At 40.1% G+C, this 17,273-nt stretch overlaps 1 protein-coding gene across 1 annotated transcript; it reads left to right on the plus strand.

Annotated features, from left to right (window-relative positions):
- Nucleotides 1–549: 549 nt before the first annotated feature.
- On the plus strand, nt 550–2,462 carry LOC149841365 (putative clathrin assembly protein At1g25240). Its single transcript, XM_090004777.1, has 2 exons — nt 550–998; nt 1,399–2,462. The coding sequence occupies exons 1-2, from the start codon at nt 579–581 to the stop codon at nt 2,137–2,139; spliced, it is 1,161 nt and encodes a 386-aa protein (XP_089860903.1). The 5' UTR covers nt 550–578; the 3' UTR covers nt 2,140–2,462.
- The last annotated feature ends 14,811 nt before the right edge of the window (nt 2,463–17,273 follow it).

The raw sequence follows: 17,273 nt of genomic DNA on the forward strand, positions 1-17,273 counted from the left end.
GTATCGCTGCATAACAGGTATTGCCTAACCCCCAGCTTGCCTTTAAAAAAAAAAAAAGAATACACACTCAACATGAAGAAATTTCAATCTTATATTAAAAGGAAGTAAGCAATTCATCATCAAAACCAAGGTTCTCATGAAATTTTAGAAGGTAATTAAAATAAGCCCATCGCTTCATGTTTTCACAAAGCCAGCTTAAAGGTAACCAAGTTTCCAAAATTCTGATATATAACCTGCCAGCAGGTTGACCAAGTCACGAATCCACCACCACAAGTAAGAAAAAAACCCAATTGTGACCTGTCCCATCCATCAATCTCTCATCTGTTGACAATTGGCCTTCCCAACCTCTCTCTACCCATCAATCTCTTTTTCATAATTCCTCTTTCTAAATTTTCAACCAAAACAACCATTCAAAGTCGTGCACCTCACTTCCCCGCAAACACCAAAACCAATCGAACAAGAAGGGAAGAAAGAAGGAAAGAGAGGCAGAGAAGAAAAAGAAAATTCTAGAGAGAGAAAGTAATGTAACCATGTTATTCCTGCGTCGTCTGCGCAGACCACGTGGTCTCCGGTGGGCGATGAATGGTGAGAAGCGAGGGATGCAGGAGGTGGTGGAGGAGGAGACTCGGGCGGTGGCGCTGTGGAGGCGGGCGGCCGCGGCACTGAAGGACGGTCACAGCCTGTTCATGGCGAGGCTTCTGGCCGGCCGGCGGAGGGGCTGCCGGTTCCCTGACCTCGAAGTGGCGGTGATCAGGGCCACCAGCCACGACCCAACCCACGTCGACTACGCCAACGCACAGCGGGTGTTCGCTTGGGTGCGCACCTCCCCCTCCACCTTCCTCCGCCCCTTCCTCCTCGTCCTCTCCCGCCGGATGCAGCGGACGCGGAGCTGGGTCGTCGCCCTCAAGGGCCTCATCCTCATCCACGGCGTCTTCTGCTCTCGCACCCCGCTCCTCGACAAGATCGGACGGCTCCCCTTCGACCTCTCCAACTTCCAGGCACGCACCACATCCCATCCCAATAATAATAAGAAGATGAAAGCAAATCACGCTGCTTTATTTTCAAAACAACGGGTTTACATCGTTAGATTGCGAACGCGATCGAGCTGTTAACGTGCAATCCCGCCGTTAACCTGTTAAGTTGTTCGTCCTCCAAGCACACACCAAAATGCCTCGTCCTTACTCCAAAATCTTCTTGTTACTACAGCTAGAAGAAAATACTGGTCTTTTTTAAAATAACTATCGTCGTTAAATGGCAAATGCACGTAACTATCGTCGTTAACCGCGTACCTAGCTAACGTTAATTTTCCGTTGTCAGTGAAACGCGTTAAAACTTGCATGCTTTGTTGCGATTTATTCGTTCTGGATCGCCGTTATATTCACGTAACTATGCTTCCAGGATCGTTTCTGCAGGCACGCACGTTCTTGGGGATACTCGGCGTTCGTCCAGGCCTATTTCGCCTTCCTTGACGAGAAATCATGCTCGCTGGCCGCCTCCAACGGCGGCGAGAACGGCCAACCGGGCCTGAATTTCGCCACCGGCTCGGTGCTGCCTCGACTGGAGAGATCTCAGATCCTGCTGGACCTGTTGTTGCAGATTAAGCCTTATGCAGATGGCATGAACGTGACCCTGATCCTCGAAGCCATGGACTGCGTCGTGATCGAGATCTTTGACGTCTACAGCAGCATCTGCCACGGAATTGCCCAAATCCTCGTCGGAATCTTCAATGCTGATCGCCGGGAAGCTATCGCGGCACTGCAGGTACTGCAAAAGGCAGCCTTGCAGGGAACTCGGCTCACCGAGTACTTCGAAGTGTGCAGAGAGATTGGAGTTTTGAACGCGACCGAGCTCCCGGCCGTCGAGCAGATTCCGGCCAAGGACATTGAAGATCTGGAGCGCCTCATATATGGAGCGTCTGTGCATAATTGTTTCAAGAGTGCAATGGAAGAGAACGGCAATAGAGAAGAGAAGGAAGAAGTTGGTTGTGGGGATTGCACCTCTATTATTACTAAAGACTGGGTTGTGTTTAATGATGATTTATTGATGAATAATGTGAGAGATAATTCTACAGAGCATGGTGGTGGTGCAACTAAGGATCCCTTTGCAGCTTCATTGAGCATTCCTCCCCATGTTTATTAGAGTATGGGAGTTCTTGTGGTCTGTTGTAGTGAAATTGTTCTGCAATTTTTTTGCTTGACAATAAATTGAAACCGTGTTTTTCTAAAAAAAAAAAAAAGTTGAGTGCCTACATGATCTCTGTTTCATGGGGTAGAAATTATGTTTTATAGGTTGAAAAATAATGTTGGGTGAATGTTTATAGACGACATGAGGATACTGAATTTTGGGATGCATTTGTTCTTTTTTTTATTTCCCTATTTTTCTCCTTTTTGATTTAATGTATTTGTAATATAATTGTCTCATGAGACCATTGTGTAAAACAAGTGTTATCCTTATTGGTGTTATATATTTCTGTTGCTGTTGGTGGTGTGTATCTTTACAAAAATAATGAATGTTTACATTGTAATTGCATTTGCATTTGCATTTGAAAAGAGTGAATATAAGAAAATCACGTTATATGCAAGTTTTTTTGTGTTGTCATAATAACTTTATGGTCATTATAACACCAATCAATGGTTAGGAACTAGATCAGACTAGAAAATGTTTCTACAAGCAGTTTCCAGCAAGTTTGGTTCTATTCCAAGCAATTTATAAATCTTATTGTGTAATTTATACATGATATAGGCCACAAGGGTTATGGCATAGTGGGGTTGGGCCTTTGCTGTCAGACAACGGTCAAGATTCGATTCGGCTGGGTGTCCCTATTTGTGCAAACTGACATCCAACATAGCCCGGGACAAGAGTCATAGCCTTGGGGTTTTATGCATCTAGGACGACATACATATGTAGGGATGTAAACAGGTAAGATTCAGATCATATGTGGCCAATACCACATTCCACTAATTGAATGTTGGCTACACAGATTCAAATTTGGATTCAGATTCATACGGTGAAAAGCTCATATTACATATGTTTTTTTACATGTCGGATATCCATTAAATTTGAATATTTGTCAGATTCCGTAGCAAAAAGCCAAAACGATATTGGCATCCAATTATAATCGGATATTGTTTTGCCATACCAAATTCAACTAATGGAATCAAATTTGGTAGGATATTAGATAAATATCTTATATATATATATATATATAGGTTTTTTGGCTTTTTTGGTGTTTTTTTTGCGGACCCTGTAAATGTGTTGGGCATGGTCGATTTACTAGGAATCTACACTTTCATGTGTTTTCGAAGAAAAATTATATTTAGAGCCTCAAAAATTTATAAAGATTTTGGACTGTTGATTTTTTGAATCTTATAAAAAACCCATCCATGTATAGAAATCAAACAATTCAAGATATGATCCCTATAAAATCAAGTACATAGACCACTTCTGTACGGTCAGAATTTTAAAACAAAAGCAAAAAAGCTGAAAATCCCATTTAATTAGTGTGTTTCATTTATCATATTTCATTTAGCGCGCGCACTCTCTCTCTCTCTCACACACACACATATAGTAACTGCCTACCACTTTTCTAGCACTACAAGAAAAATGCTACTTAGCGACGGAAATTTGCGACGGATTTTTGCCGTCGCCAATTTGCGACGGATTAGCGAGCGAAAACTATTTGTCGCTAACGTTTGAAATATTTGCAAAATTAGCGACGGAAATATCTCCGCCGCTAAAGCCGTCGCTAATTAGCGAGGGATTAGCGACAATATTTTTTCGTCGTCAAAACACTACAAAAATGCTAATTAGCGACAGAATTAGCGAGGGAATTTTTCCGTCCCTAATCCGTATTAGCGACGGAAAAATTCCCTCGCTAATTCCGTCGCTAATTTTCGTCCCACCTGAGGCGCGAAATTTTCCCTCCCTCCGTTCAAAATTTTTTCTCCCTTTGTTTTTCCCTTCCGTTCGATTTAAACCATCCTCGCTTGAAGTGCTTCTCAGGACGCCAGAAGCTCCGCTGACGACGCGCACAAAGAGTCGATCCCCACCTATGGAGAAGTCGCAGATGGAGCCGTCGTGGCTTCGCCGGAGCCGAGACGTCAAGGGGGCGACAAAGAGGAGGCTGCTGTTGGGGAACCATTGGAGCCTACCGGAGTCGAAGAGAGTGGAGACGAAGAGGAGGCTGTTGTTGGGGAGCCACTGAAGCCTGCCGGAGTCGCCGACGAACCAGCCAGGGGTCTCGTATAGTAGAAATCCGATTGCTTTCCGATGTGGTCGTCCCACACCCCTATGTCGTACTCATTGCTCCTCCCCCCTGCAGTTCGCGAAGATCCGCGCGGAGTCGCAGCTGAAGTTGAGCGCCCTCGCCGTGAAGCTCTTCGGCTGGTTCTCGTGGTAGACCTGAAACTTGAAGAGGAGCTCCCCCCGTCAACCCTGGCTACGCCGCCTGTCTTGACCGCTCCTCCCAGCGGTGCCCCTTGCCAGTCTCCAACGCTCGTCCCGCCTCTCCCTCGTCGGATCCTGTCTCCACTACGACCCCTTCTCCCGCCGTGACTGGCTTGCTGCGGAAGAGCGTCCCGACGCCGGAACACGCCGGTCCTATGCAAAAAAAATTGCTCCTTGCAGGAGAACGCGCCGGCAGCAAGCAAATTTTTTTATTTTTTTTTAATTTAACGACGGATATTATCCATCGCTAATTTAAAATAACGAAGGACTCGTGATGGATCATATCCGTCGCAAATTAGCGACGGAATTAGCGGTGGATAAGTTCTGGCACTACTTAGCATCGAAAAATTCGCGATGTCGCTAATCCGTCGCTAAACAATTTAGCGACGGATTAGGGTCGGATTAGCGACGAATTTAGGTCGTCGCTAATCCACAGATTTCTTGTAGTGTAACTTACTGGGCTTTTGAAGGTTTTTTCATGTTTTCCTTAAATCTTACTATACAAATGTGTTATACATCCTTGATTTTATAAGAATTGAACTCTTGGATTGTCCAATTCCATATTTTGGATGTACCTACTCCCACGTACTAGAAATCATGGTTTCATGGGTTGTATCTTCTCAATTAAACCTTATGGATGTACTCAACATAGTTTATTTGATAGGAATCAAGCATTGGATCATGTTTTTTGGACATAAAAGTAAGACTTTTTAACTCAAATTTTTGATACATTGTAATCCATTGATTTTTAAAGGTCTAAAAAAACATACATATATGCTATAATCACATGATCCAAAACTTGTTTTCTACTAAATAATGCTTATAGGTGATATCTATAGGGTTTGATCAACTAAAAAGTTAAAAAATTTTGACAATCTAAAGCTTTTATTATTTGGGAGTAGGTACTCCGGGAGCACCGTGTGTGTGTGTAATGTCAAAACAGGATGCAATGAGAGAGCCATCGCCAGTAGTTAAGCAGGCTATGCACGTAGTGGCATGTGGGCTCAATGGAACCATGTTGATTTGGATTTTAGAGAATGGTTTTCAGATTTTTACTTCACGATATGAATGAAGTAAATTACTTTTGATATTTTTAGTACTTTTAATATTTTTCTTTATAGTATATATATATATATATATATATATATATATATATATTAGTTTTTACACATGCCAATATTTTTCTAGGATTTTCTTGAGAAAACAAAAATTTTCAATATATCCCAAGATATTCAATCAACCAGATTTTCCACAGAACGAGATTTTTTTTACTACGATTTGACTTTTAAAACATCTTCCACCATGATTTCTTGGTGGAGACAAAAGTAGGATGATTTTAGTCCATCCACCATACTTGACATTTCTATTCCTTTGATGCTTTCAAGATGCTTAATCCTACTTAGTACTGTTTGGCAATTTTTTTTCATATTCAATGAAAATCATGCAGAGCATAACTGCTCAAACATGATTGGAAGTAAAACCTACCCTAGTTAGTAAATGCTGTGAAGACCTCCATCAGGTCCATCACCAAGATATTCCACAGGATATCTCAACATGGAAAGATTAGTGGTAGGGACAGGGCCCGGTAGAGCCTCGCCCGGTTTGGATGTTGGCACGCCGGGCCGGGCCACAGGTCAACACAAGCAGCCCGACCCATAAATTGCCAAAAAAATAAAGAATATAACATATTAAAACAATGCCACGATAATTTTCGTGGCAATTTGGCAGCACCCCTCTACCTACCAAACTTACCCACTAAGAAACATTTTATCAGATTTCCAATGTTTTTTTTTAAATTCTGATCTTATAAATGTGGTATATGTGTTTGCTTTTATAGGAATCAGTTCTTGCAGCTTTTGATTCCAATGCATGGATAAGTTTTTATAAGGTTTCAAAAATCAATGGCCTGCAATTTTCATAAATTTTGGAGGCTCCAAATACCATTTTTTTATATCTTTTAATCCAAAATGCATGATCCAAGTGTCAATTTTTATTAAATCAATGATGTTGAATACATCTTGAAGGACAGAATTTTGAAAAAACACCATAAATCCGATAAAATGTTTTTTAGTGGGTAGCTTTGGTAGTTTTCATTCTCTCTCTCTAGAGAGAGAGAGAGAGAAATGAAAACCTACTAGATAGAAAACATTCCAGCCTTTCCCACTAAGAATTTTTATGGTATTTTTTTTGAAATTATGACTTTAGAAATGTGTTAAGCATGATTGATTTACTAGAAATAGACACTTGGATCATGCATTTTGGATGAAAAATGGTATTTGAAGACTGAAAAATTTATGCCATTGTTTTTAATGATCCAATGAAAATTTTATGCCATTGCTTCTAAAATCTAATGATCCAAGTGTCAAATTCTAGTAAATCAAACATGCTGAACACATGAATTTTGGAAAAACACAGAAAATTGACAGTCCCAAGCAATCGGGTACATCTGATAGGGATGCAATCGGGTAGCTTCCCACTAAAACCTACCAGATAGAAAACATACCAACCCTACCTGCTAAGAATTTTTTTCAGTGTTTTTTCGAAATTCTGACCTTACAGATGTGTTCATCATGATTTTTTACTAAAAATTGATACTTGGATCATGTATTTTGGATGAAAAAAAACAGTATTTAAAACCTCAAAAATTTATAAAAATTGTAAACCATTGATTTTATAACCTTATAAAAACCTGTCCATGCATCGGAATCAGATGATCCATGTGTAAATTTATAGTAAATCAATCAAGCTGAACACATCTGTAAGGTCAGAATTTCAAAAAAACACAGAAAATTGGCGGTCTCAAGCATGGGCCTAATGGGGAGGCCATGGGCTGACCCAGCAAATTGACAGGCTGGGCTTGAGTAGGCCCGGCCCATGAATAGGCAGTGGGCTGGTTGGCCATCCGCCAAAGGGAACTGGTCGACCCATTGCCCAGCCCAATGCTAAGAAAGATTTCCTTAAGTTCCACAGTGAAACATGATTGGAAATAGAACCTAACCAGTTAATCTTGTATGAAGGCCAGTGAGCAGATTCAGTTGGGGCCGAACAATTAACAAAGTGTTCTGCCCAACCACTGGTTGTCACGTCCCACATCTGTCCCCTCCTTTAAACGGAGGTCCCACGCCTCTCTCCCCCCTCTCAAAAGGAACAAACACTTACCCGAACACTGGATCACACCTCCGAAGGCCGAGCCTCCATCGGCAAGACATCCCAAACACCAAAGACAGCACGGCAACTAGGGCTGTCAACGGGTCGGGTACCCGACCCCTCAGGTATACATGAACCTGCCCAAATAATAAATTATCGGGTTTGGATTTTTCCACAAAAATGAAATCCAAACCCAGATCTGCATAGTTTTAGAAATGTATTTTTATTAAAATGTATATAAAATACTAGGTTCAGAACAAGTACCCAGCAAAAAGCCAGGTTAGGTCAGGTACCTAGCAAAAAATCATGACTCAAACCTGGCCCACATATTTCTCAAGAGGGGTTAGGGTATATTACTCAGGTTGGCACTTTCCATGCCCATATCCAAAAATTCAGTTTCACATCAGGTCGGAAACCGGATACAAAGCCGACCCAACCCCACATCATTCAGCATAACTATACAATTAGAACTCAGGCAAATCAAGCTTGCTATGATGTTCACATCTCACATGCAAATCAGAGGGCAATGGCCTTTTGTCAAAAAATACAGTAAGAGTATAAGTGTGCATCACCATCAGCAACGTATCTAGGGATGTCAACAGGTCGGATTTGGATACAGATTCAAATTCAGAGTCAGATGAAAAAAGATAAAATTGAATCTGGATCCCACTAGTCTAAAACCTGATATTTACACTTAATCAGATTCTGATAATAGACGGACGGGTTTAGATTCAGATTTCGATTTCAACGCAAAATCAATACCAAATTCAAATCCAATTTTCAATCAAATCCAGACTTGGCTACTGAATCCAACTAATCGGATTCAGATTTGGGTCAGACATCAGGTTACATCAGGCTGTTGACATCCCTAAACGTATCAAAGTTTCTCAAGGAGATGCACAAGAATAATTCTGAGAGAGAGAGGCATCAGCTGGTGCTGTGACTTAGTTTTATGATGAAGGGCAGCCGGACATGACCAAGATCAGGAAACCAACACAACAGGAATGAAAATGCAAAAAACACAGTACATCGACAGTAAACGAAAGCTGACCTTCAATATAACCAAACTGCAAGTGAGATGAACCTATTGGAACTGCCACTTAGTTGTGTTTTCATGAAAATTTTATGGACATTTAAACATAGTGATGTTTGGAAAATACTAGTGCTAAACCGTCAGCTGCTCAGATCTGAAGTTGCACAATCACATAAACAATGGTTTTCCTTCAGCAAAATACAGTAATATAACGTGGATTTCCTTACAGGACTATACCTTTCTGGCAGGGCCTTTACACTGTCTTCGATTACAAAATTCATGATCTTATCAATAATCCAATATCAGATAAAAAGATTACATTTATTTACTTCCTATTGCGAGAACATAATCTCATTATCTAGAGAGTATCATACAGATTCAGACAAAACATGTCACACCTGAGCTTTCAACTTGTGCTTTTGATGATTGCAAGAACCAATAGATCAGTATCATCATATATTGTATAAAATTCATGATCTTATCAATAATCCAATATCAGATAAAAAGATTACATTTATTTACTTCCTATTGCGAGAACATAATCTCATTATCTAGAGAGTATCATACAGATTCAGACAAAACATGTCACACCTGAGCTTTCAACTTGTGCTTTTGATGATTGCAAGAACCAATAGATCAGTATCATCATATATTGTATAAAACATCTGTAGTTCTGCTAGAAAATCTCCTGACCTATGCTAATACAGAATATTTTTTCCCCAAAATATTATCTGAACGTCCACTTCCATATATGATGCATCTGAGACAACCCCAACAAAGAGGTGGAAAAAGCATTGTATACCATTCTGATGATGCTTGTTTTTATCCTTGCTTTTTAATATCCTAAAGGCTGTCTATCGCTCTGATATTACAGATTAAAGAAGCCAGTGCAAATGCACAGACAACAAAAGAATAAAGGATATGTCAGTAAAATGCTTTAGTGCTAACTAGAGCCTCTCATGGATACAACCTTTTCTAAAAACACCACAAATTGGACAAGTAACTTTCATGCTCACTTTTCAGAAAAAAGGCACGATCCATCTTATTGGACTCTACTCCAAGATAAAGATGGAGATATGAGCATCATGAGCACAGTACATGAAAAATATTACATGAATTTGGACGCTGGACCTCATTTGTGCATGGAAGAAACTTTATAACTAATCAGTCCCATTTGCTTGGTGTTATATTTGCTCTCAATAACAGAAGCAACTATATTTAATCAAAATTCAAAGTACCAAATGAAACTTATCTCATCCAAGCCTATGGTATTAATTGCCCCAAATTCATTCTTCCCCTTCCATCCTCTTCACTTGCACATGAGGTCAATGTAAACAATACTGCTAAACAACAACTGGTGCAAATACATAGAAAATTCTACACAAGGAACCAAGTGCAAACCTACATTTGCAATCCCAGACAGGAATTTATGAGTTATGATACATGCTCACAAAAATACGAAAGACCACAGCTGCCTAAGAATGACTTTTTTGGCTTACGTCATTTGCTTGAGCTTAACTGCGGTAGTATGAAATATGATAGCATATTGTGCAAATGCTATGGTTTAAGTAATGCAATCACCCAAAATTAGAGTTCTAAGCATTCCAAGATTGAAATAAAGATGGTTAAAGGAAGTTCAAGTATGGTTATGGTAGTGTAATTTGTATCACCGATTTCTGGGTCTTTCAAGATTTGATCTTATCCTGAGAAGCATATCAAAATAGTAAACAGGCATGATGGATGTGTCCCAAAGTATTCTACAAGAAAACATAATTGTACAGCTACAACTAACTGCAAGAAATTTCCTCATATACCCTTCGTCTTTTGCTGAAAACCCCATCAAAAAATTGCACTCCATCCACTGTAATCTGTTTGAGTGGAAAATTTTCAGTCCACTGCTCATTGACTTTTGGAAATCGTGCCACCACCCTATTCAACTGACATAAAATCCCACCATTGCAGCAGCACTCCTTATACCTTCTTGAACCCTGGCCCATGCTCAATTCTCTGAGAGCCAGAAAACGACAGCCCCAAAAAATCACTTTGATGTTGGAAATGTCATCACCCAATTCTTTCATGACTAAGATACACCACTGCTATCATTTCACTCCTATGAAGATTGGAGCTACTTGGTTATGATTTTATGCTTAAAAGAATAAGACAGAGATGAAGGAATGAAGTTTGACAATTCATGGCAAAAAGCCAAAAAAGAGGTGAAATAAAAAGATTTTCCAGCTCGTTTGAAAAGATGAGAAATATTAGATGGGGCTTTGTGCAAGTGTTTGCAAGAGAGAGAGCTTTAAAAAAAAACATAATGTGCAGGTTAGATTTCTTTCTGTATCATTTTAGGGAAATCAACATATAAATGGCTGATATTAAGGCCAAGATTATGTGTGGTTAACATTTGATTATTGGGCCCCACATGCACCAGATAGTAACAGTAGCATACACAGGTCTTGGTCAATTAACCTACTCCAAATCCTAAATTAACAAACAAGATTAACAAAATTGAAGATGTACATGATGCCCTATTTTTTATGGGAAAACTGTAAAGAAGCAAAAAGACTGCCAGCAACTACAAATAAATAAAAAATGAGAGTACGAAAAACTGAAGATGACAAGTGGTCAACAGCCATGAAGCTAGATCAAGAATGCATACAAACTATCAACCGGTAGTCACATGTGTTAACATGTCCTAACCCAAGTCCTCTGAGTGAGTGAACGGATGATATTTATATCACACCTCCAGATATGTCTCATGCTACTTTCCAATCACAGAAATCACCAAACAGACTTTATCCTTGACATTTTGCTCCCCCTCCAACACATGCACTCAGAGAGAAATATCCCATTATGGAAGAAGTTGCTTCTACACAAAGTTGGACAATCCAGACATGCCAAATAAATGTCAAATAATCCCAAGATACTTACACTAAACACATACTTGCAGTCATATTCTTCTTTTGCAACCTTTTTATATACATATCTACGAAGATCATGGACTACTAAGTCGTGGATCAAAAGACACCTACTGGTATTCAGATTTGTCTCATTTGAACTAGAGAGATCATGACACTAAAACGTAGGCAAGGTCATGGGTCAAGACCCAAATAGACCTGCAATTATTATCATGTACAAGGGGGTCAGTGGAAACTAATAAAGGTTAAATCCTTTGTGCTGCAGCCACATCCCCAACTTGCTAACAAGATGGTTACTTTTAACCTTTGCTTCCACATGAGGGAGTCTATAGCTGATCATTGTGCACCGTTATTTTGTAGCATCTCCATATGTTCCATCCAGCTTTGAAACTTGACTTCTGGAGAAAGCCTCTTTGCATAAAATATTTCAAGTCCAAAAAATTGATTGCAGTCATCAATGTGCATACAGAAGGAAATGAAAAGGACAAATTCACAGCAAGTGAATGTTCCAAACTATGCTAGTCGAAGCATAACCTAACTAAAAACCATAGCTAGGTCTTGCAATAATGGCCTACAAGGGGAGTCCACCGGCCACAGTTACATCTGAATTACTTCATTAGTCCAATATCTTCCCATAATAGACTTCATGCAAAAAGTTTGGGAGTTTTATTTTGGACCATGGAATTGGCATATAAGAATTAATTGCTAGTGTAGAGATAACAATGTAAACTGATACACCTTTTTTTTTTGCTTATAATCCATTTCATACTAGCATTGCTAGGGATGGCAGTGGACCGGGGGACAATGGGGCCCCACCCGGCCTCACCCCATTTGGACTGGGGATGAAGGGCATGAAACGGGGATGGAGGCGGGGATGAAGGTTAAAATCTATCCTCGTAATCCCAATCCCCGCCTTGCCCCGCTCCGCCCCGTCCACAATCCTTCAAGGGATGACTATAGATTGAGGGGAAACGGGCCCCGCCCTGCCTCGCCCCCGTTTGGACCGGAGATGGAGGACATGAAATGGGGATGGAGGCGGGAGTGGAGGTTAAAATCCATCCCCGTGTGGGGATGGAGGTTCGGATTTTGAGACGGGGTGGGGATGGAGACCTTGTCCCCCGCCCCACTCCACTGCCATCCCTAAGTGTTGCATAGTTTGCCTCCATAACTAGCATCAAATTATGATGCCGAAGATGTAGTCAACTTTTATGGAGAAGATTACTGTCAATTCTAAAAACTTGTTTTCAGGCCAATCATTGACCACTAAGTACTAAAATATTTCCTGAAACTTTCCTTAATGTAGACAAGTCATCAAATTTCTTCTCTTAAATATAAGAGTAAATATTTGCCTGATTGACCAAATCAAGAAACACTATGATAGTGGCATATTTGCTTCACTTTTATACCCATATCGAATGTATCATATAGGATGTAAAAACCCCAAGGTGCCAAAGATTTTCCCGACATCTCATCTCATTTGATTTCATACAGATATACAACATTAAGTTTTCCTTTACATGTCTTTCCGCGGTAGCGATCCAAGGAAACACCAGTGGCTTGGCCAAAGGCAAGGTGTAAGTGTAACACAAGTAGATCACTAAAAGTAGGGGAGAAAAGGCTGCCACCCATGCCATCAGGCCGGACATGGTAAGATCATGAAGGAGATGACAGCTTCGACAAGGCAATTAAAAATCATGAAGTCTAACCACTGAAACTCTGGTTTCCCCATTTTTGTTACCACTAAACCCCAGAATTTTCAAAGTATAAGCACACAAACATACATACATGTTTGTGTGCATGTTTGTGTGTATCATATGTTGTGTGAATTCAGAAAGTATCCCTTCCAGATGGTGGGATTCAGAATCCAGTGTAACATCATCACCGTAATTGAAGGAACCCCATTATTAAGTTTCCCTACTCTCAATGACAACCTGTGGTCCAATGACTCGATAACGAAGCATAAAAAATCTCAATTCGGAAATCAAGGCACTACAACCATGTCTTTAAGAAAAGCTGGAACATGTTTCACTTATCCAAATAAAACTCGAGGTGATTGTGCATGTAAGTACTGTTAAAATCTGTCGTCCAGATTCACCTGCGCAGGGAAGATGAACAATAGAGAGAGAAGGGGCTGCAGAAAGTCACGTTCGGAACAGTCTTTACGTGACATATTGTATTCTGAAATATATATTACGGGGTTACAATAATTAGGGTACGAAAATACCCCCTGATAAAAAACAGAATTACAACATAACAACAAACAATGCATCAAACAACATTGGGTCTTGGGTCCAGACCCAACTCGGATCAAAACCCATATACCATACGACTTCTTTTCACCCTCCCTCAAGTTGTACATGGTCCTAAGCCATGACCAACCTGCCTTTTAGCATCCAGAACCTGTCCTTCGTCAATCCTTTGGTGAATATATCAGAAACCTGCTCTTCAGTTAGCACAAAAATAGGTTCAATCGCCTTTTCTTCAACCTTTTGTCTGACAAAGTGCTGGTCTATCTCAATGTGTTTTGCCCGACTATGATAAATGGGATTAAAAGACATGTTGATAGCACTTTGGTTGTCACATAGTAGAAGCGATAGTGCAATCGGTTCTCCTATTTCCGTTAGGAGATGCCTCATCCACGTAGCCTCAATAGTCGCAGCAGCCATTGACCTGTATTCAGCCTCTATGCTCGACCGAGCAATGGCCTTTTGTTTTCTAATACTCCAAGACACCAGATTCGACCCAATGAAACTACAATAACTAGATACTGACCTCCGTTCATCTGGGTCTCTCGCCCAATCAACATCAGCATAAACAATGATCTCATATGCACCTTGATTTAATTTGCTCTTCCTTTACACCAGTCCATCACCAACCGTACCTTTTAAATATCGTAGTATTCTCTTAACAGCCTCCATATGTTCTGTATGAGGTTCATGCATGAATTGAGATACCTGATACACTACGTCGGGCCGAGTAAAAGTTAGGTATTGCAACATACCTACTATGCTACGATATCTGGTGGGATTTTCATATAAGTCCCCTTCTTTAGAGCTCAATTTCTGATGGACGATACTTGGGGTTGCCAAGGGTTTACAATCCTTCATGCCTGCCCTACTAAGAATGTCCATCGTGTACTTGTGTTGAGTGAGAGTAAGAGTATCACATGTCTTGTGAACTTCCACCCCAAGAAAATATCGCAGATCTCCTAGATCTTTCATTTTAAATCTCTGACTCAATAATTTCTTTACTTCCTCGATATGGGTTCTGCAGTTCCCTATAACAATAATGTCATAGGAGAGTAGTTACATTTTGTTCCTTGTAGATAAATAATGAGTGGTCTAGGAGGAACCGTGAGAAACCATGCCTCTGTATTTCAAGCGAAAAATTCTCAAACCAAGAACGAGATGCTTGCTTCAAACCATAGATAACTCTTTTTAATTTACACACATATTGGTTAGCATCTCCCTCTGCATATCCAGTGGGTTATTCCATATAAACTTCCTCCTTTAGATCCCCAGGCAGAAAAACATTTTTAACATCTAACTGGCTTAACGTCCATTCATGTTCAATGGCTAAAGCCAACACAATTCGAATGGTCCCCATGTTTCCAACCGAACTGAATGTTTCATCAAAATCTTGCCCTTGTGCTAACAAGCCTTGCTTTGTACCTTTCAATACTCCCATCTGGTTTATATTTGATCTTGTACACCCATTTCAACCCAACTGCATTCATGTTTGGTGGTCTTGGGACAACTTCCCAAGTATCACATTCATGTAGGGTTTCTATCTCCTTGTTCATTGCTTCAATCTACTTTCTAGAATTTGCAACTTGATAGAATGTGAGAGGATCATCCTCTTTGTTTATGGACGTTAAAAACAATTAAAGATCCTTTGAAATTTTTTTATAGCTGACCCATCTGCCTATTGGGTGTCGAGGCCGAGTAGATCTCCCAACGCCCTTGTAGAGGTAGGAGTATCAATATCTCAATTGGAGACGGATGGAGGCTCCTTCTCTTGTCGAGTGTAAACAGCACCTTTATACCTTTTTGTTTCCAAAGAGGGTGCAACAACTTCTTTTGGTTCTCTACATGTTTCCTTCTGGTTGCAATCTGAAGGACAACCATCATTAATGTTAGAGAAGAGTTCAAAGCTTAGCCATGGGTAGTACACCTCAACATTAAAACCTGAACTGGAGGGGTTAGCTGACTGGTTATCAAAATTCATCTCATCGAAAACAATATTTCTCGATATTTTGATGTGTTTGCTCGAAGGATCATAGCACTTGTACCCCTTGTAATCCTCAGCATATCCCACAAACCTACACTTCAAGGTTGTCTTAAAACTTATGTCTCAATGAGCTGTCCATATGCACATAACAACCAGATCCAAACACACATAATTCATGATAATCGGGATGAGTGCCAAAAAGAGAGAAATATGACAATCTATTTTCTGAAATGGCCATGAGCAACGGTTCATCACATACATTGCAGAGTGAAAAAACTTTGTCCATAAGGTAAAAGGGAGATTAGTATCGTGCATCATGCTCATTGCACTCTCAACAATATGTCGATACTTCCTCTCAGCAATCCCATTTTGTTGAGGTGTGTGTGGGCAACACACTCTTCTCCTTATTCCATTATGTTGAAGAAAATCAATAAAATCAGTAGAGGAGAATTCTCCCCCCCCCTCACATTGAAAATGTAGAATATTCTCAGAGAAATGGTTTTTGACAAAGGAATGAAATCTTCGAAACAATCCAAAGACTTCTGACTTGTACTTTATGAAGAAAATCCAAGTATAACGTGAATAATTGTCAACGAAAATAAGATAATATATACTACCAGATCCAGAGGCAATTGAAGCAGGGCCCCAGACAATAGAACATATGACCTCAAAAGGCCTTGAAGTTTTTATTGATTGAATTGAAAGGTAAAACATGACTCTTACATAAATGGTAGCTAGGACATTTTATATTATTTGCTTTTAGACTCAGACTAGACTTAGGAATAAAATTATTTGAGACAAATTTTTCAATGAAATGAGGACCGCAATGATCCAAACGACGGTGCCATAGAGTTGGCTTATTACATTCAAAAATAGCAAATACACACACAAAAGAGACCAATGATGGAGTCTGATGGAGCTTCAAGGATGAGCAAGTGGAATGAACTGAAGAGGAGGGATCTTCTTGAAAGATGTATATGATGCCTTGTCTCTTTCCTTCAGCAAATGTCTCCCTCGTGCGAAGATCCTTGACATAAACAAAAGGAGTAAATTCAATTAAGGCATTAACATCATCAACAAGTTTTGAGACGAAAACAATATTTTTTTGAATATTGGGAGCATGAAAGACATTTGAAAGATTGAGGGAAGACTTGGACATAGGTATAATGGCATTTCCAATGTGTGAGATGGAATGATGAGAACTATCTCCTGTGACTATACTATTTCTACCAACATAAGGAGTAAGGTTTAAGAGCTTACTCGCATCACCTGTAACGTGGGTTGCTGCCCCAGAGTCGACGTACCAAGCGCCCTTGTCATTCTACTTCATATTCAGTCCTGCCAAGGCTGCCAATAGCAACTCCTTTACTTCTTCCCTAACCATTGAATTTTTTGTGTCGTTCTTAGCCTATGTCTGCGAAGATTTTCCCTTATTCTAAGGATTAAGCCAGCAATTTGCTTTAATATATCCCTTTCTATTACACAAAAAACAAGTAGGG

The sequence above is a fragment of the Nuphar pumila genome, chromosome 4, assembly GCF_984573655.1.
Source record: "Nuphar pumila chromosome 4, dmNupPumi1.hap1.1, whole genome shotgun sequence".
In the NCBI taxonomy this organism is placed as follows: Eukaryota; Viridiplantae; Streptophyta; class Magnoliopsida; order Nymphaeales; family Nymphaeaceae; genus Nuphar; species Nuphar pumila.